The sequence below is a fragment of the Armigeres subalbatus genome, chromosome 3 (genome assembly GCF_024139115.2).
Source record: "Armigeres subalbatus isolate Guangzhou_Male chromosome 3, GZ_Asu_2, whole genome shotgun sequence".
Taxonomy (NCBI): domain Eukaryota; kingdom Metazoa; phylum Arthropoda; class Insecta; order Diptera; family Culicidae; genus Armigeres; species Armigeres subalbatus.
In genome coordinates, this window is record NC_085141.1 from 230,853,284 (window position 1) to 230,875,449 (window position 22,166).

At 38.8% G+C, this 22,166-nt stretch overlaps 1 protein-coding gene across 2 annotated transcripts in view; it reads right to left on the reverse strand.

Moving 5' to 3' along the window:
• The window catches only part of LOC134220712 (uncharacterized), an 80,803-nt gene that overhangs the window by 41,415 nt on the left and 17,222 nt on the right, over positions 1 to 22,166 (reverse strand). The window contains exons 1-2 of one of the 2 annotated variants that reach the window (XM_062699814.1): positions 371 to 586; positions 196 to 311 (exon numbers count right to left, since the gene is read on the reverse strand). The exons of the other annotated variant lie outside the window; for it this stretch is intronic. Of the exons in view, the coding sequence (XP_062555798.1) occupies positions 196 to 311; positions 371 to 400 (146 nt within the window). The 5' untranslated portion in view covers positions 401 to 586. Of the gene's footprint in view, positions 1 to 195; positions 312 to 370; positions 587 to 22,166 lie in introns of those variants that run through there. 2 annotated transcript variants of the gene reach the window in all.

Here is a 22,166-nt window from a genome sequence, read left to right on the forward strand (position 1 = left end):
CAGGCTAACGTTCTAAATTATTACAATTACAGAAGATTGAGAAAAACATGCCCTGTAATTAGATACCGCCACAACCAGGGCCAACAAGGGTCATAGCTGATTAAACTAGACATTGAATTCGATTATGTTCACATTTTGTTATTCTCTCTCAGCTCGGGAATACACTTTGTAAAGAAAATGTGTAAACAAACTCACTTGACAGACTTTTTTGGCTTAAACCCGATCCGTTTTATCACTTTCGTCGTAGTGATCATTTCCGACGGACTTCCTTCTAAACTTGCCGGATCAACCGATGGTCGTTTCTTCAAAATCTGAAAAACAAACGCCAGCCGTTTACTTCATGCCAGCCCCTGTTTTGTAACGGACTTACCGAAGATCTTTTATGCCGCGAACTGTTCATGTTTGCGGACGCCTTTTGACAATAATATATCCGTAAATTTAGGTCACACTTAAAATTAACTGACACTTGCTGATCTAACTAATAAATTATTCACTGTTGTATCACTGAAAATAACTTTTTTTAACAGTAAACGCAAAAAACAACATCCAAGGAAAATCGCTTTGCTTTTATCGCTTCCTTTTTCTATTTCGTGCGAAAGAAACCGATTGCTTCAAAAAATAACCGATTCCGTTGACGGGCTTTCGACAAAATAATTTTTATCCTCTCCACTCATGACAAGATAGCGGTTCATATTTAACAACTGAGTCAGGGTGCCCAAACATTATTGTCTGATGCATTTTGTTTTGACCTTTCTCACACGCTTACTTCCTATTAGGGTCTCGCCGACATTTCTCACCAACACGAACGCAGGTTCGTGGTTGCAAACAAACCCATTTGATTTTGCTGTGACAGCTGCTCGTGGTTGCAAACAAACCGAGTAAAAGTGTGAGTGAAACGTGCGTGTACGTACACGATCGCCGAAAGCCTAATAGGATAGGATGTCCCGCATAATAAAAAACAACATGTTATATGGTCAGAATCATTATTACGATGTAAGATATAGCTTCACAGTTTACGTTGCGGTTATCGAATACTTTCGATCGATTCAACCATAACTGCTCGACATCATCACTAAATGTCAACATATAACATTCTGTCTCTAAAATGTTCTTTATTTCCTGCATTATATGTCAACATTTTATCATACTGTTGAGCGAAAATTTTGCACGCAAAAACAGACGATTTTTATGGTGACATAACTCCTAACAACCCATTCAGCATATTGTTATTTGTCAAATAACCGTACCACAAACTGTTAAAACTTTATATGAAATTGTTCATTTACAGTTGTCAACAGTAAAGGATACTGTTGTCGACCGCACGGGAAAATATCCATGTACAGTTTGTAGGCATGCGGGTGCCAAGAAGTTAGTAAAATCGTACCGATTTGCTGTCACAATCGTACCGGTTGCTGATTGGTTGAAAACAACCTGGGAGCAGCTTGACATATGCAGTACAATGTCACTGTACCCCGAAATTTTGGTCCGGTGGTCCTGTCAAACTCGAGATTAATCGAATCATTTAACGAATAGGGCGAAAATCGAATTGATGTGCAATGCAGAAAATGGTAAATGAAAATCTATCTAAACTTGAATTAATCCAAGGAGAATGGGGCTTCCCAACAAACATTCACTAGTTGAACTAACATCAGTGTGATGATTTAATTCAGCGCTGTGTTGAATTATGTCTGTACTATTTCTTATCACAACTTCTGTTCAAGCTTTGTTCACACAAATTTGGCGAAGTTATACAACGACAACATCTTATTTTGAAAAACAACTTTATTAACTGTTTCGTTAAACCTTTAATAAGCATTTTAATTAAGCCTTAATTCAGCTTCACGCGAATTTTTCGAAAATAATAACGCATAGAAGGTAACATCATCAAGATCTCCAATGGACGAATTTTGAAGCAATTGTTATCTCCATTTTAAAATTATCATTTTATAATCATTTTAAAATTTTCCTAAATCGGGTCTCGAACTGTTGTCATTTGATCATCCGCCGGTAACGTTGCCATCCGCGCCATCCTTGATTTGTTAGATATGGCTCACTCAATGCATAATATAAATAATCTTATTGCTGAATATGAATCATAATTGGACTCTTATTCAATAAGTCGATCTGTCAAACTACAGTTTGTTAATAACTGTACAAGATTTTTATTTCAACCATTGTTCAGCCAGTCATAACCATCGCACACTAGGAAAAATACGTAAAAATAATGTCGATAAAAGATAAAATAAAATCCGTCCTTAATGCTATTTATGAATTTATGAAAATAAAATCAATGTTTATTCGACCTTCCTCAGAATCTCTTGATAAACGGTTGCGATATGATTGTCGAATGCGATGATTACTCCAATTTCGCCCCAATCAAGATCAACATCCATCCATGCGATAATATTGGGATTCCACACACCAAAGATTCAATAATCTTTCATTCTGTTATTCAACGGCGTTAAACCGGCTTTTAGTAAATTTAGTTCCGCATGAATGCATGATTTTTTTCATTGCTCCAAAAGTTTTGTTCGTTATAATCTCCGACAGCTTAATAAATCACGAATATAAAAGCATGTCTTGAAAACAAATAATTATTTTCCTATAAATCATATTTTCCAGATCTAGAATCCAGATTTTCTCTCAAACTGAAAAAAACATAGTTTTTTCCCACTGTGCGATAGATCAGATATATGTGAAATCCAATGGTTAAGAAGGACAAAGGTTAAGAAGGATATCTAATGCTTGCTTATTAATTTACTATTCAAACTCAATTCGACCACCCTTTCAGAGCATCACATCATAGTCGAATAGAGAACTTTAAAAATTCGATTAGTTCAGCACATTGTTAAACTTCCCCTGAGCTTCCCCTAATGTGCTGAAATGTAATAGAACGAAAACGTAAGTTCGACTTCAAATAAAGGTAGTAAACAAATAAATAGGCCATGTCGAATATTAGTTAGATTAAATGCTGAAATGAAATCTGTCTAGCAAATTATTCAGCATCCATTTTATTCAGCTACAAAGATCACAAATAAACAATAATTCAACCTAGATGCTTATTTGTAGCTTGTCGTTGTTTGTTGGGTTCCGTAGCTGAGTATTAAGGGGCCTTTCACAAATTACGTAACGCTGGAAGGGGAGGGAGGGGGTCAAGCCGAGTGTTACGATCCATACAAAAAAATTAAACCTTCCATACAAAAAGTGTTACGAGGGGGAGGATGGGGGTCCAAAATCACCAAATTTAGCGTTACGTAATTTTAGAAAGAACCCTAAGGTGACCGTCTAAAGGTTGTTGGGGCGGATTACCAAAACATTTCTGGTGGGTTAATTTTCTCGGATTACGGTTTATCGTTCAGCGGGATTGTCGCATAACTTGAAAATTTATTCAATTTTTGGAGGCAGACAATTTTACATTAGGTTTGGAATACAGACATTTTAATATGGAGTACTGTCGTCGGGGGTGACAATGTGTCTGGGGTGGGAATTAGTCAGCGCCTTCACCGACAGTCATAACTTACATAAATTTGATTCGTACCATGGTTTGAACTACTGGCAGCAGCTCCTAAATATAATACTAATTACCAGAGCCGTAGCGTGGATCTTAGCGCCCTTGGCGAAACCGTTATTAGGCGCCCCTTATTTTCTTGGCATGTTCAAAACAAAAAGCATGATAAGAGCTGGATACTTTTTAAAATCAATTGGTCTGGGTCTCTTCTCATTGCTCGATCCCGGAAAATGAGAGAGCACGGACCCTTTGGATAAGGTGGGCGCTTGTACGATGATGTTTACGACCAGAAAATAACCTTCGATGATTTTTATTTTTCTATTAGTTCGTCAGGAAAACCTTGAACTAGCTTCAGGAATCTTGAAACAATACCAACAGAAATAAAAAAAAAAGTTTTGTAGTTGGCTGTATTTGATTCGCCCGTAGATGTCGAAGCGTCCATGGTTCAAAAAATTGAATAATGGACGAGACTTCATTCGAACCATGTGTCGTCTACTGTCCAATCACTAAACTCTAAATGCACATCTTTTCAGAGTGAGGCTCTCGGAAGACAATCTCTTTGCAACGAGGAATATCAGAATATTGTTTACGTCGTGACGTGGAAGGAACATCGTGGCCCCAGATCTGCGTTAAAGAAATATCTCCGGGTCAGAGGAAACAACCAAAGTCTCCTAACAAACTTGAAAGCGGGTGAAGCGCTTATTCAGCTAAAAATAGTCTTGGAAAAATTAGCTTATTCAACTTAAATTGTTTGTTGGGATTAGCGACGTGTTGGCGAGGCTTGATCTCTATTACATGTCCCTTGATACCCAATTTTTGAGAGATTCTGATGTAATAATGTAATCATAGTTCGCCCATTCTCTTGTCTGCCAAACCCCATCACGAATATCTTCCTCTTGTTTTTCAGTTAAATTCATATGTCTTCCTCTCGGTATTGTCTCCAGAGAAAATGTTTGTTCGTTCCATTACAGAAGTGAAACATTGTCAAGAATGGCACCTATGTGAACATCAGCATCGAACAAAAATCATACGCGGTTTTTTACAGTCTACTCTGTGCTTCGTCTTTGGCGTATTGAAGTCCTCATCTAGAGCTTCTTCTCCAGAAACTTGTTCCATTCTTCTTTTCAATTGTATTTCCTGTTCAATTCAAGTGGTATCCTAGCAAGCTTGATGAGATTTTTCATCATTTCTCACAAATCTGGTTTTCGGCGCCCCCCTAAGGCCTGGCATCTTTGGCGGGGGGGCCAACTCTGGCCAACCACACGCTACGGCGCTGCTAATTACATACACATGAAACGCTGAGGAAACCTAAAGAAAAGCAAATTTATTTTATTATTTATCTTCTCGCATTAGACTAGCAACTCAAAACGTTTGAAAATCATCAAAATTATCGATATGAAAATTGCGATTTTTTTCATATAGGAAATGTAAACAAAATGCTTCAGCTAGGCGCATGCAGCAGTATAACATTTACAAGTTCACTGCATTTACAAGTTCAAACCACGATACAGTATGTTCAAACCATGATCAGTTTTTACCTTGTGCAAATGTTGCTATTTTAACTATTTTTAACTGTTTCTCAATTGTACGATGATGTCAATCGATTACAGATGAAAATGGCTTTCTTTATATATATATATCTCACTTCTGTGTCATGATATGCGTCCATTATGAGCTTTTTAAGATTGTGCTACTGGTGGCGGTGGGGGGATTTTAGATCAAATTCAGAACTTTCGTAAATCGCTTTATTTGTTCACTTAAACAATATGTACGGAATTTTAAACGAACTCTATCCCTTCCAGTATACCTAAATATGCTATTCATACTGTTTTTGGTAAATTTTTCTGCCAATGAGATGGAAATTTTGACTGATTTTGAAATGGTTCAAACCATGATACGCTTTTTACTAGTTCAAACCATTATTGAACACCCTATTAGTATTACATAGACCAGTGTGGACATACATAATGAAAAAATGGAATAAAATGGATGATAGGAAAAAAACTTTTCGTTCCTCAAAGTGACAATTTTCAATGTTGAAGTAATGATATTTTCCGTTAATAAATTTTTATAACTTTTTACCGAAAGTTGTTAAATTAGCCATTTAATTAATTTCCTTAAAACTATTTTTTATTGAGCAAAGCTAAATAAATTATAGAGAAGATTTTCGAGAGTTTCGCAATCGACGTTTTCACTTTTATCTATTATCGTCCTTCCGTGAAGTATATTCGAATGCATTGTTGCGGCCAGCAGTAAGTTTCACTGGGGTGCTTTATTCTAGCACTACACCAGCGGATACAGCATGCCCTCATGCTGCCAGCCGCACTTCAAAACACCACTAGAATTCCATTAAATACTTACCCTTTTGGTCATACCTAGCTCCACAGCTGGAGCATCATAAAATCATGCCTGGAAAGAAGAAACATAACATTAATCAAATAATTTACTCATTACTTCAAACTACTTACCATCGATCATTCTAGATCTTCTACACAGAATCATTTGTTTATTTACATTCATTGTTATTGACAGTTCTAGAACATTCAGCCATACGTACACTTTTACACAATACAAATCTTTAGTATCCTCGCATTGACTTGCATACAATAAGCTTACGAATTGAATAGAATTCTAGAAGGTTCTTAAATGCATATTAGGGTAGAGCCGACTATAAATAGACACGCTGAAACGCATGAATTTTAGTCTTGAATAAAACGTGAATTGGAAAGTATCTCTCGCCTTATAATTTTTACCCCGGTACTTCGTCATCGCTCGAACACTAAATTGGCGCTGTAGACAGGATTATTGTAGTGCAATAAGTGAAGTTAGTGTAACAATGGAGCAAGTATTGCAAAAAAGTGAAATGTTGAAACTTCGGTTTGCTGACATCAAGGTCAGAGTTAGCCACATGGATGCTGAATGCTCTGTAGGGAGTCTGACTGCAGAGATGGACCGTTTGGAAAGCTGGTGGAAGGAATTTAAATCCCTGCAGGATGTGATACTAGATTCCTGTATCGACGACAGCCAGCTGGACAGTATCATCAAAGAGCTAACGGAAGCTGACGCACGAAGGAACGCAATTAAGGCAACCATTAAACGGCTACTTCGAGAGGCCCAAATTTCGAATCAACAGAAACCCAGTATCACCATTCAACGACTCAACGAACAGTGCCTTCTTTACCCGAAGTTCTACACCTCGGATCGACAGAAGCCTTTCATCTATACGCACCAACCAAGCAACCCTTGGAAATCTCACCGCCGAAGCATACGAACGCTCAACACGCAGCTAACAACGTTTGCCTTCAAAACCCCAACACATCCATGCACCACAATACATCGTTGGAGTTGATTTTCAACTGCCGCAAAGGTTGAAAATTACCGCCTTCAGGATGCGAACACAGCAAACTCTCACGTTTCATCATTCAACCAACCGCCTCAAGGAAACATCGTAGAACAACCTTCATCACAAATCGTCACCAAGACTCTGGAACCATCGGGATGTGACAAACAGCCACAGTTTTCGTCCCAATCTCTCTCGATCACTTACCACACAAGCAAGCAACATTCATCGGAAATTCAAGCAACGAAACCCATTCATCAAACCAAGAGCGTAGCTACTGCAATCGAGAAGCTGAATGAAACTCAATCAACCATCGACAACAATCATCGACACACTATGAAGCATACATACATCTATCTGCTAACGGAGAACAGAGCACGAAAAACCAGTCATCCAACATGGCAGAACATAGCATCTCATCACCAGCAAACGGAATCATTCATCTGCATGGGTCATCCATCAACATAGCCGTCTACAGGTCACCGAAATCCATCGACATCTTTTTCCCCATCACATCGTCAATGTCCACCACTCAAAAACAGCCACTGCAAATTCTCTTCAACACCACATCATCTCAGCATATGATTCGTGCAATGGTAAGGCACGAGTTACCAACCATCTTCGCTACAACACGCAAGTCATCGCTTTCATCTTCATCCGAAGGAGAGTATGGGGAGAAAGTCATCGTCATCAACAAAGGATTCCCTCCCAGCTAATCAAGTCAACCCGATTGCTCAAGGTGGGTGGAATGAAGTACATCAGGAACCCACATCACATCGATCAGCATCATAAGCCAAACCTCGTTAGCACGACATCCTCACACCAAGTAATTCGTCTATGGTGGGCGGCATGGATTGTCTACTTTGGCTACAACGCGCAAGTTGTTGGTATCATCCGAAGGAGAGTATGGGATAAAGGTCATTGTCATCTACGAAGAATCCCCATCCAACCCCGCAACTCAACCCGATCTGCTCAAGGTGGGCGACAGAAACTTCGTCAAAACCAAAATCTCAACGAACATCTTTATCAACTGATCACCTTCAGTCATCGAAGCAATACCCGACGTCATCACAATAATATGCATTTTGTCATCATCAAAACCAAGACCAAGAGCAGTGTCATATCCAGTCTTATGAAAAAGTGCAATTATCGAACGTAATCATGCATTAATTCCAGCGCATCTTTTGCAAATTATCCCCAATTTGGTGGGCGGAATGTTGCGGCCAGCAGCAAGCCACTGGGGTGCTTTAATTCTAGCACCACACCAGCGGATACAGCATGCCCTTCATGCTGCCAGCCGCACTTCAAAACACCACTAGAATTCCATTAAATACTTACCCTTTTTTGGTCACAATTTAGCTCCACAGCTGAGCATCATAAAATCATGCCTGGAAAGAAGAAAACATAACATTAATCAAATAATTTACTCATTACTTCAAACTACTTACCATCGATCATTCTGTAGATCTTCTACGCGACATTGGTGAAATCATTTGTTTATTTTAACATTCATTGTTAATGACCAGTTCTAGGGAACATTCAGCCATTACGTACTCTTTACACAATACAAATCTTTAGTACTTGCATTGGGACTTGCATACAATTAAGCTTACGAATTGGAATAGAATTTAGGGAAGGTTCTTAAATGCATAATAGGGTAGAGCTGACTATAAAATAGGATATCGCTGAAACGCATGAATTTTAGGGTCTCTGAATAAAACGGAATTGAAAGTATCTCTCTGCCTTTTAAAATTATTACCCTCGGTACTTCTGTCATCGCTCGAACATGCATATCTTTTTACAAATTTTTCTTCAATGGTTCACCTGAAATTAGCCAAAGAATTTAGATGAACGAAATACATCGAGAAATTTTGACATTACCATTGTGTTTATTAAAAAGTGTGTCTCCAAATGATAGAAGTATTATGTAATTTTGTGAATTAAAATGAAACTAAGTCTTGTCATAATAAAGGCAAAACGAATCGAATAAATAGAAACATTTGTTCATTTTATTTTCTTCTCACATTTACTTCTGCAATTAAAAAATCTGCCCTATCTAAATGGAGGATCCTGGTCTGTTATTTGTAGACAACAAATGACATTTAAACAAAAAACATGACTTCCATGGAGAAAAAGTGTGACGGTGGCGTAGGGATGGTCCCATTGTTTATGTTTCAATAGCCGCCATCTGCGATTTCCAAGTGGGTACGCTGAAAACTATGGCTAAATGTCAAGTTGTTCGGGGATTATTGGTTGAAAATGACAATCCATTACTTCGATTGGTGGCGGCGCGTTTTTCGGTAGGGCAAGGCATATTATTAGTTTGGCTGTGTTGCAGGTTTGTAAAAGTTGATATTAAGCAAAATACGTAAAATGTGTTTGAGTTCCAGTTTTTGGTGAAAAATAAATTTATTTGAACTGGCAAACGCTATATAAATTATTCTCAAGGGCTGTAAAGGTTTAAAACTGTTGATTTTAAACATTATCTTTCACCTTTCCGTCTCTAAATCTCCGTCTCCGATCTTCAAAGTCATTTTTTCAGTAGCGAAAATTCTTCTGTTAGTCTTTCGCTTCTCTTACATAGATAATGGATGGAATGTAAGAAAAACATCAAGTTTTGATACATGATATTTGGAAGATTTTGTGAAACCAAATTACTTTTGACTGCACTATGGCGACCACCTCGTCAGAGCAAACTGACTAAAAAACAACAAGGCAGTCTCAACTTGAGTTGTCACATCCTATCCTAGCTTATTTCAGTTCACCCAAATATATTGTGTATCCGAATAAATTTATACCGCTTTTATACCGAAGTTGGATTTTTCTCTCGATACAGGCAACTTTCCCAACTTCGGATATAGTGCGCTGGATTCGCCTTAAAGATGCGCTAAAACAACGCATCAATTAGTTTGACAGATAAAACTTCGAAGAAAGTTCTGGTTCGGAAGTCCTGACTTCCGAATTCTAAGTTGGTGCTACGCCGACAATTACGGTTAGAAAAAAGTAACCAATTTTAGGTACTTTTTTTTTCTCTTGCATCTCCTCCTCTTCCTTTGTTGTCATAAAATGAAGAGCAAAACCACTCAACAAGGGCATTCAAAAAGGTGGAAACCCAACGTTGAGTAATCTCATGTTATACAAAAGTTGGAGTGAAATTCATCCAACTTTTTGGTTAGGTTTCATTTAAATTAAATATATTTTACTTAATATTAAGTGAATTTTACTTAATTTCTCGAGAAAAATTACATAATTTTGGGTTCCTACACTGAACTCCCTGATTTGAATTAAAAGTACCTAATATCACAGAGAACAGACATGGAGGCTCGAACAAAATTTCTTGTAAAATATGTGTAAACAAACACACTGAACTCCTCAACGCCATCGACGTTTCGAAGCATTGCAAATCCTCACAATCTCATTTTGACAACAAGATGGCGCTGGTATGCCCTTCAGCGTGCATAACGACACCTTAGCGCACAGTGGCATTTTTGATGACGCTATCGCTGATCCCAGAGTAACAATCTGTGAGGCGTTAGGCTCTGTTAGGTTCGTTGAAGTTATGCTTCCTTCAGAAAGCATAGGAACATTGACTTCGTTTTGTTATGCCTTCTTTTTCTTTTTTTTTGTGCCTTGTATTATGACAGCTGAAAACAGGAACAGCATTCTTTTTTATGCTGTCTTCCTTGGTGCTCCTTGAGTGCTCTCGGTGAGAAAATAAACGTCGGCAAAAGCGACGATGTTGGTTTACTTTTTCAAGCAAGAACTAGCGATTTTGTTTTAATTAGTTAGATTTTAACGATTCACTTGATTTGTAGCCGTGGTCGTGGCTACAAAGGTGAGTCGTAGAAAATCCTCATCGAACGGGAGAAAAAGCGCATGGAAAAAGATGCGTTAAAAAAAAAGATTGAGATTGAACGTTTGCTGTCCGACACCGCCTCGGTTGTGTCCTCTATGATCGAAGTATATCTTCACCCCAGGTAACCATTAGCAGTGTCTTTATTTCACCCTTTTCGGCTATATAGGCTGCTATTATAGAGCCAGTATGAAGTTTGTCCATAGCCCTGTGGTAGCCTTTATAGCCGCATCGTATGGCTTTAGTTTTAATGCTTATGGTTACCTAGGACAGTATTAATGTAAAGCACTCGTGTAAGATTTTTTTAAGGAAAGCAATTTAAAAAATTGTAATCATCATCTCCTATGTACTTTTTATTGCGAGCTTAATTGTTCAAAATGTTTCGTGTCATTACAGGAACTTAACTCTGAAAAACAATAACAAGGGTATATCCGGAAGTTCGCCTGGTATCTGCCGGACACCTGGATCTATTTCAACCACGTTGCATTAATCCGCTCAAGTGCAAATAGTAGATGCTCAAGTGCAAATGAGCGATGCTCTTCAAATGATGTCCTTTCGTGGCAGCTTCACACCTTCGGGCACGCCTTTCTTCTGATAGCCTTCCAGCATCAAACATCAACGGTTGCAGAAATTCGGCTAATAATCCGAATCACAATATGATGGTAAAGCAGAGGCACACCACCCCTCCTCGGCTGATGTTAGTCCCAGTACGTAAATGCCTGTTCCAAATACTCTTGAATGGCTACATACGGATCGCATCAATCATCACCACAGTTAGTCATTTTCGTTCACACCATTTGTCATCACTGCCACCGCATCTGCATCTTCCCGCCACCACCGTCATCCGGCATATTCCAGGTGGTTTAATAAAAATATTCCTGCAGGGAAGTTTAGTGTAGTACGCCTCATCCACGCCCATCAATGGATCAAATGCCTCAGCAGTATTGACACAATTCGAACGTCTGGACCTCCTTCACGACACTCAATATATGAGCCATCGCATTGAGATTATCAAGAGGGTGGATCTGTTGGAAACTACTCTGGAGCAAGAATAATAGAGTGCTTTTTTTTGAGCTTTCTCAAAGTTGGACAGCTAGTAAGTATAATATTTAACTTTTAAAAAATGGTTTGTGATTAGCAATAGAAAACCTCTACTTATTTTTTCTTTCAGCTATTAGTTATATTTGCTTGTCCACTCTGCTTCTGTCCCAGTTGAAGGTTGGTGTTTTGAAACAGCTTGGATAAAGAATGCGAAGGTGTGCTACAATGATGCCTCTGGAAGAGCAGTAGAGCACCTTTTACTTTAATTCCTTTTGAGAATCTCTCCAGTAGTTTCTTTTCTCACAGGAATACTTTCAGAGATGCATTCAGGAACTACTTTGGTGATTCCTCCAGGCATTCCTCATACTGAGATTCTTCCAGGTGGAAATCTGCTCACATTCAAAGTGATTTATAAGATGCTTGTGAATTAATTTGAGTACTGCAAATCAAAAAGCTTTCATGTTGTTCTGTTGATTGCGCTTTTCAAATTAATTCATGAAAAAAATGGTACTTAGGTTTTTTTGGAAAGTTAAGCGAGAAATCCTTTTGGAAACCCGGGGTGTGTGGAAACATTTGAGACGGACGGAACATGTTCGAGATTTCGGATAGGAATCCTTCTAGATTCCAAATCTTTTTAGGGTCTCCATAGGAATTCATTTGAGATTCCGAAGGAAACTTTTGGAGAATTTCCTCTACGGACTTATTGAGATTTCAAAAAAGAAGCTTGAGACTTCTGCAGGAGCTCTTCCGAGAATTTCTTTGAAGATTTACTGCAGGAATTTCGTTGGTTATTTCTCCAGGAACTCCCCACAGAGATTCCCTTCAGGAGTTCCTTGCAGGAGAAATTTTAGATTTTTTGGAAATTCCTACAGAAGTTCCTTTTTGGGAGATTTTTTTCAAAAAAAAAATCCTTAGCAGATTCCTCTCAGTAGTTCCTTCAAAGATACCTCTTCAGGATTTTCTCCGAGATTCCTACAGAAATTCTTTCCAGAGATGCATCTAGGGAGTTAATCTGGAGATTACTCCAGGAATTCCTTAAACTGAGATTTCTCTGATACATAGTTCCTTCTGAAGATTCCTCCAGGAGTTCATTCCGGAGATTTCTCCAAGAGTTCCTTCTGGCGATGCCTCCAGCAGTTCCTTTGAAGATTCTCTCTCCCAGAAGCTCCTTTCCAGAGGTTTCCTCCAGCAGTTCTTCTCTGTAGATTCTCTCCAAGAGTTGCTTCTGAGATTTCTCCTAGAGCTCCTTCGTAGATTCTTCCAGCAGTTCCTTCAAAACTTTCTCCAAGAGTTACTTCGTAGATTTTCCAGGATTTTCTCTGGAGATTCCTACAGAATTCTTTCAGAGATGCATCTAGGAGTTAATACTTCGGAGATTCCTCAAGGAATTCCTGCACTGAGACTTTCTCTCTAATAGTTGCTTCTGAAGATTCATCCAAAAAGTTCCTTTGAAAGATTCCTTCAGCAGTTCCTTCCGGAGACTCCTCCAGGAGTTGCTTCGAAGAATTCTCCTAGAGTTACTCTTCTGGAGATTCCTGCAGGAGTTTGTTCGGTGATTCCTCCTGGAAGTTTCCCCTCTTCGAAGATTTCTCCGAGAGTTCCTTTCGGAGATTCCTAATGAAAATTCCTGCACGAGTTTCTTTTAGAGATTCCTTCAGGAGTTACTTAGAGATTTTCTAGCAGTTCTTTGGGGACATTCCCTCCAAAAGTGCCTTAGGTTATTCCTCTAAGAATTCGTTAGGAGTTCTCTTCGAACTGAGATTTCTCCAATAACTTTTTGAAGATTCTTCCTGGAGTTCCTTCGGTGATTTCTCTCCAAAATTTACTTCGGAGATTCCTCCAGCAGTTGCTTCGGAGATTCCCTCTTCCAGGAGTTACTTTTGTAGATTTTCCATAAACTGTTTCAGAGATATCCCTGTGGAGTTCCTTCAAGGGATTGCTCCAGGAGTTCTTTCTTGAAGATCCCTGCTGGAGTTCTTTTGAAGATTCTTCTAGCATTCATTCTAGATTCTTCTAAAAACATTTGAGACTTCAACGGATACACTTCCGAGATTTCGATAGGAATCTCTTCTGTGGTTCGTAATCATTTTTTACATTTGAGATTTCGAAGGAAGTTCTTCCGAAGTATCTCCTCCATCAGTTTCTTCTCGGAGGATTCTTCCAGCAGTTCCTTCGGGAGGTTCATTGTCCAGGAGTTCCTTTGAAGTTCCGCCAGGAGTTCTTTTCGGAAATTCATGCAGTGAGTTCCTTCGGAGATTCCCTCCAAAAATTCTTTAGAGGTTCCTCCAGTAATTTCTCTCGAAGATTCCTTCAGGATTTCCTTCTGAGATTTCCGCAGGAATTCTTTCAGAGACTCATCTAGGGAGTTACTTAGAGATTCCTCTAGGAATTCCTACTGGGAGATTTCTCCAATATGTTCTTCCTCCAGGAATTCTTTTGGAGATTCCTCCAGCAGTTCCTTCTAATATTCATCCAGGACATTCTTCGGAGATTTCTTCAAGAGTGTTTTTTTTCTGTCCAGGAGTCACTTCTGCAGATTTTCTTCAGAAGTTCTTTCGGAGATTCCTCTAGGAGTTACTTCGGCGATTCCTTTTAATGAGTGCCTCGAAGCTAGTTCCTTTGGAGGTCCCTGCAGTGAGTTCCTTCGAAAAATTCCTGCAGGAGTTTCTTTTGAGAAACCCTCGGTGAAAATCCTTTTTAGGATCCTGTGGAAACATTTGATGTACTTCAACGGATATATTTCGAGATTTCGATAGGAATCCTCTGGGATCTCGAAATCCTTTTGAGGTCCTCGATGGGAATCCATTTGAGATTTCTAAGAGAAACTTTTTAAGATATTTCTACGGGAATACTTCGGAGATTTCAAATAAGAAACCTTCAGTGATTCCTGCAGTGAATTCTTCCGAAGATTCCCTGCAACAGTTCCTTCGGAGATTCCCTCCAGCTGTCTCCTAACGACGATATCACCAGGATTTTTTTTCTTTCGGAGATTCCTGCAAGAGTTTCTTTTGAGGATTACTGTAGGAGTTTCTTCGAGATTCCTCTAAAAATTCTCTAGGAGGTTCCTTTGGCTAACAGTTTCTTCTGAAGATTCCTCTAGGATTTCTCGGAGATTCCCAGCAGGAATTCTTTTTAGAGATCCATCTAGGTGTTACTTCGAAATTTCTCCAGCAGTTCCTTCCGAAGACTCTCTTTCCAGAGTTGCTTTCAGAGATTTCTCTGATAGTCTCCTCGGAGATTGTTCTCCAGCAGTTCCTTCTGGAGACTTTTCAGGAGTTACTTCGCAGATTTTCCAGAAGTCTTCTCGAGATTCTCCTCCAGGAGTTCCTTCGAACATTTCCTGCAGCAGTTCCTTTTCTGAAGATCCCTGCAGGATATTTCTTTGGGGAATCCTACAGGAGTTCTATCGGAGATTCTTTCTAGGAGTTTCTTCTTGATTGCTCCTGGAGTTTCTTCTGGATGATTCCTCTCCAGAATTTTCTTATCGTAGATTCCCTACAGAAATTCTTTCAGATGCATGTAGTTACTACGAAGTTACTATGAAGCATCTTCCAGGCATTTCTCCAATAGTTTCTTCTGCATATTTCTCCAAGTAGTTTCTTCTGCAGATTCCTCCAGTAGTTTCTTCATAGATTTCTCCAATAGTCCCTTTCTGGAGAATTCCTTGCAGAGTTCCTTCGAGAGATTTCTGCAAGAGTCTCTTTAGAGATTCCCTGCAGAGCTTTCTTTGGAGATTTAATCTGAGCTCATTCGGAGATTCCTCCATGAGTATACCCTGCGAAGATTCTGCACGAGTTGCACGAGTTTCTTCGGAGGCATTCCTCCAGGCATTCTGCTTTGTATAGATTTCAGCATATACTCCAGGAGTTACTTAGTAGATTTTCTAGAAGTTTTCCTCCAGATGGGTGATTCCTCCAGAAATTTTCTTGGGTAGATTCCTCCAAAGTCTCCGTAGGAGATTCCTAGAAATATCCAGGTTCTGGTAGGACCTCCAATGATTCCTGTAGAAATATCCAAAATAACTTCTGGTGGGATCTCCGGAACGTGAGCTCTCTGCAGGAATTTCTCGAAGGAACTTCAGGAGGAATTCCTGAAGTTAATAACTTCTAGATTAATCTTCAAAGGAACTCACGCCTGTAGGGAATCCCTTGGAAGTAATAATCTGGAGATGGCGAGCCCCAATTCTTGGAAAAAACTCATGCCTTGTGTGTTTCAAAAAAGTTGCTGGGAAATTTTCGGTAATCCGGAGATGAAGCGAGTTCGATTCTCGATCCATGTCTAGTATGTTTCCGCCAGAAACATTCTCGACTCTCCACATAACTGTATACATACTCATGCAAATGGTAAGCCGAAAGCTTTCACCAATAAATTACTGTAGCCAATAATAAAAGTAGATGCTAATTTGAAAAGCAGACTAAAATTCCAGTGTGGAAATGTAGGAGCCACAGAAGTAATCTCCGAAGAATTAGTGCTGGAACTCCAAAAGTAACACCCTGGAGGGGATCTTTCGAAGGAACTTCCTCTGAAGAAATCTCCCGAAGAAACTAGTAAGAATATCCGAAAGAACTCCTGATGGCTCCAGAATTTCCAAAGTAAATTCCTGAAAGATTTGGAGACCTCTCGAAGAAAAGTTCCTCAAGGTATCTCAGAAGAATCTCCCAAAATCTTCCAGGAACTCCTGGATGCATCTACGAAAGAATTATCGGAGAAATCTCCAAAGGAACCCCTTAAGAAACTTCAGTAGGGATTTGCTGTGAGAGCTCTCAGAAGGGTTCCTTGAGGTATCTCATAAACTTTAAAGGAATCAGAAGGAACTCCTGAAGAATTTTTTTTCCTGGGAAAATCTTCCAGGAATTCCTGGAGAATCACCGAAGGAACTCTTAGAGAAATATCTGAGAACCCTAGAGGAACTATCTTTAAGAAAGTCTCAGGGATTTCTGTGGGAATTTCTTCCTCAGAAGGAATTCCAAGATTGCCGGGATGGCTCGAAGAAAGAATCTTTGAAGGAATCGCCGAAAAGGAACTCCTGAAGTGATTTTTCCTCAGAAGGATCTTCCTGGAATTTATCGGAGAAATCTCCTGAAGAAACTCCTGCAGGAATCTCCGAAGGAACTCTCTCAGAGGGAATCTGGAAGGAAATCGTTAGAATTCCGGACGAATTCTTTGATGCAATTTCCAATGAAGGATGGGCCTTGAGGATCTGTCCTGAGAGAATCTCCCAAGATTGCCGGGAGAAATCTCCGAAGAAACTCCCCAGGAACTTATGAGGAAATCTCCGAAGGAACCACGGCAGCTCCGAAAAAGATCAAGGAGGAATTATCGCCGAAAAGACTCCTGAATGGATTTTCCAAACTCCTCAGAAGAAAATCTCAGAACGAACGAACACACATAAGCGTTCGGCAAAACTGTGACTGCCCTAACGGATCCACTAAAGCATGCTTTTATCTGAGGAGTTAGCAAGGTGTATGGGATGTTCCTGATCTCCTATCCTGGCTATCGGCATTTGGACATACTTTCGCAGTATTCGGATTTTTTTAATTTGCTTTAATTTTTGCAAATTGGAAAACACTTACTGGGGCCGCTGGTGAGATACTACTCACGGCTAAACCTTGAGGATAATGTTTGTGCTGTTCATCCGTCGACTGCTGCCCTCGTCCGCTCTTTTGCCAAGAAACTTTGCCTTTCCTCGTCTCGCTTCACCTGCTCCTCAGCATACTTTCGCTCGAAAACCTTTAATCGGTTGACCAGGTCGAGCTCGCTTTTCCTTCTTACGTCGTTCTCCTTCTGTTGCCGTTCTTCAACGTCCTGGTGCCTCTTCAACATGCCCTCTATTTCTTGCATTCGCTGTCTGTCCTGCTCTCGTTGATCCTCTGACAACTTCAGCTAAATCATCAGCTCATCCTCTCGCTGCTTTTTCTTCTTTTATTCTTCTTTCGGGTGCTGTTGGCGGATATGTTTATTCCGCAACTTAGTAGTTTCACTGTGCCACATCGTAAACGGAAGAGTATTTCCCATATCCATCAATCCCTGGACTTTCTCCGACCGAAATGCTATCGATAGTTCGAGTGATTAAGATCGTACCCTTCTGTACGCCTGTTGAGGCTCTATATTATAATTCAGGGAAGTCATTTGCGTTGGTTTGGCTAATTTTGATAGGAGTAGACGATCAACCAGGTCGAACAATTTGACCAACCGAATGATTCTGACCAACCGCTAGTGGTCACAAAGCTACCAGGAGGGTTTGGCACCATAGGTATTCATCTTTCACAAACGAAATCTCTCGTTCGCACTGTAGTTTTGTCCACACCCGCATACATAAATGGAACCAACTCTTGCAGTTTCCGCATGGGGCCATATGGTCGGGGTTCAGCCAAAACGCACCAAGCGCCAACGAAAAATTACCGATTTTCTGCTCAAACTTTCGTTTAGCAGATTTAATTGATCGTAAATTGTATCGGATATCCCTCAACACCATAACTGAGGATATCCCTGCAAATGTACGTTTAAATTTATATGAAACTATTTCCGTTGTCCTTTACGAACGAAATATCACAAGTTGTCAAAAGCCGCTTGGTGCGGTTTGGCTGAACTCCCGACCAGGCTTGTAAAATGTCATCTGCATGTCATTTGACTAATTTGTTCATAACTTTCTTCACAAGCCAAATTTATTCCATAATTTTAGATGTACTCATAACGCTTGAGTAGGGCTATATTTTTGTCCAAGGGCATTACTCTAAATATTACATATGAGGCTGGATAGTGAAAACTCCTCAAAATGTCACGTGTCATTTGACATAATGTCATTTGAATGACATTTTGCCTCCACGCCTCAGATTATATTTACAGCAATGTTTGTTAGACAAAGTTAGGCAAATTTAAGTGCTATAAGTTGTCATACCAGGAATGATGCTACCTTCAGAAAAAGTTCTGGGAAATTATACAAATGAATGCAAATGACATTTCAACACTGCAGTATGGTCCAGGATACAGATTTACGCGAAAGATGAATTTTCGCCAAACATATTTTCTAGAAAACTGTTGTTCTACAAAATTGTCATAGTAAGGCATATTATGGTTCTACCAAAAATTGAGTGGCCCACAAAAAAATTAGAAAATATTTTTTTAGAAAATAGTTCACAAGTTGTGTAGTTATTCCTGCAAAACTTTATTTGTTAGAGACAATTTTACCTTATTGTATTAGTGTACTCAAAACAGTATTTTGATCTACTTTTTTGTTTTACATTTTTCTTTACACTTTTAGAGCTCAAAAATGCAACTTTGATGGGTAAAATGCTCAAATCTTTTCCGATCAAAAGTTATAATCGTTTTCTGTCAAAATTACATTTTTTCATAAGTTGATATCTCCGGTTAGCAGACCAAAAAATATATTTACACGGCATTTGAAAGAGAAATTAATATTCTTTATTGTGTCAAAAAATTGGGATATTATTTTTTATCTCAAGTTTTATCAGTTTTACTAAATGCATGTTTTTAAATAAATTGATATAACTGACAACGGAAGAAGATACAGACGATATTCTATAGCAAAAACCTTTTAAAAAGCCCCAAAAGTTTTAAGAAGATGACATCCGTGAAAAATAAAAAATGAAATGAGCAGATCATGAATATTCTTTTTTGAGGGACACCCTAATCTAAACAAGTGAGCTTAAGAGCTACATAAAAAGTTTATATAGCAAAGTTGATGGAAAAAGTGCGCCAAACTTTGTGGAACATTTTATGTTAATTTTCCGCAAAATAAAAAAAAATTTCACATTTTATAAAATGGCCCACCCATTTTTCAGTAACTCTATAATAAGGGCCCAAGTATCCAGAACAACTTTGTAGAACAAGTTTTCGTAAAAAGTATGCTTCTAGACCGAAAATGCATCTTTTCTCGTAAATCTTGCAATACGATAATTATAATAAAATTTATAAAAAGTGTTTAAGCTGTAGATTTTTATTTTTCATTTCTCACGAATGTCATCTTCTGAAGACTTTGGGGCTTCTCAAAACGCGTGTTTTCCTATAAGAATATCGTCTGTATCTTCTTCCGTTGTCGAGTTATATTATATTAGTTCTTTGCTTTCCTCAAATGCCGTGTAAATATATTTTTGGTCTGCCCTAACCGGAGATATCAACTTATGAAAAATGTAATTTTGACAGAAAAACGATTATAACTTTTGATCGGAAAAGATATTGAGCATATTTACCCATCAAAAGTTGCATTTTTTTGCTCTAAAGTCACCTAAAGACGACTTTTCGAGAAATGTAAAACAAAAAGTAGATCAAAAATACTGTTTTTTTTAGCCCTAATCCAATAAGGTAAAATTGCTCTAAATCAGCCAACTTAAGAGACAGAAAAGTTTTTAGCAAAACTAATTGAATAAGCTACGCTACAACTTTGTAGAACATAACATGTCAATATCTAGAAATAAAAAAATATTTTCTAATTTTTTTATATGTAATACCCTATTTTTTGGTAGAACCATCATGATGGCTCTTTACTATTTCGAACAATTTTGTAGAACAATGTTTTAAAATATAGTTTTATGTAAATGCATCTTTCCGCGTAAATCTGTATCCTGGACCATAGTGGCACTGACCCGACCATATACAGTTCAGCTTTGTTGGGACGCCTACACACTAAACAATCGACAACATATCTGTTCTCGAGGCTCCAAGCTATCCTCTGACTCTGGTACCGCTTGAGTGCCGCCATCCTAAGCTACTTGGGTTTTGGACCGAGTCTGCCGAGCGAAAGATCTTTGCATCCTGGTAACGATTCTTCTTTCTGTGGAAATTTCAAAAAATTTCCTGTTCCTTTCTTGTGGAAATTCAAGATAATTTCATATGAAAACCACAAAGGCTTTCCTGTGAAAATTGCGATTTTTTTTAATGGAAACTTGAAGTAGAGGTGCGCGAAAAATCTTTATAATTTTCACGAAAAATATGTTAGAAGTTTCTGCAGGAAAATGCTCCGAAAATCCACGTAAAGCTTCTGTTGAGTATTCTTTGTAATTCATACAGACAATTCTTCAGATTTTCCGCGAGAGATTGTTTAAAATGTGGACGTAAACAAAAAAAAGATTTCAAAAGGATTTTGTTCGAAATTTTCATGGGAAGTTGAACGTTTGGGCGAAACTGTTATACAACGAACAACAGGTGGACCAAAAAGTTGATTTGGTCAAAACGACATTAAACCGAATTAATAATTTGGCAAAAAAGCACTCTTCGCTAACACGTTGTTTGGCTGAAATGATCGTTTGGTCGAATAGGTTATAAGGTCGAAAATGCCATTTGGCCGAAATTATTGTTTGACAGAAAGAGGCTGTTGAGAAGAGCTGGTAGGTTTTGCGAAACTGGTAACACTGGCAATGCCATATGCTTGAGCACAGAAGCAATTAATTTAGATTGAAAAGAGTTGTGAGGAGTCTGTGGCGTGAAAGCTGAATTTAAGTTTTTCATGAATATGTTAAGTTTATAAATTATTATAGAATGAATAAATTCTAGCTTTGAAGCTGTGTAAAATAAAGCACACTGCTCAAAAGAGTTTCATTTGCACCACACAAAAAACCATCGCAACATTCTTCAAAGAATCTAAGATTCTAGTGGAAAGGATTCGCCATGGATGAGCTTAAGAGAAAGCTTGAGTTGCTAGAAGAGCAAAGCAAGGCATGGCGGTCTGAACAGCACGAACGAGAAAAAAGAATCCAGCTGGATTATGAACGAAAACTCAAGAAATTGGATGATGATTACGAGGCAGGCAAGGAAAATTGATTTGGAATTTTGTGCACGAAAGGAGGCGATAATTACGAAATATAGCGGGCGAAGTGTCTGAATATACACAATTCCTGAAGAGAAAATCAAATCACATAACATTTTGATAGTGTCTCCAACCGAATAGAGAAAAATTTGTTCGTTAATGCATCCGCGTCAACAATGCCCTCGCCGAAGCCGTTGTGTTACATCTGGCGATACGTTTGAAGCTAGGAACGGCTTTGCGTCAAAATATCTTGACGAGAGGTTATTTGGAATCGACCAGCACAAACGATATCGATGCGTATGATCGTGGTGGTAAGAGACCGACCGACACAGCCAGTATTATCCATCCACGCACTGGAACGAAACAAAACGAAGTGAATTTCAACTGTCGTGTGTAGCAATTATGGAACAATCTTCGAACAAATGCGACCAAGCGCCAGCAGTAGGACAAACAAACGCACCTAGCTACATCTGTTTGGATGCAGTCGCACAAGATAGAAACGAAAAAGGCTTAGTTTCAAAATTTGGAATAGGTGATATGCAATAGAGAGCAAGCAGGATTATCAGATTTGGAGCAAGATCGTTTTCGAAAAAGCTTATTTTCGATCCAGGAGGAAGTGATAGACTTAGCTTTTTTGGGAGTGGAAAATGCTGAATTGTAA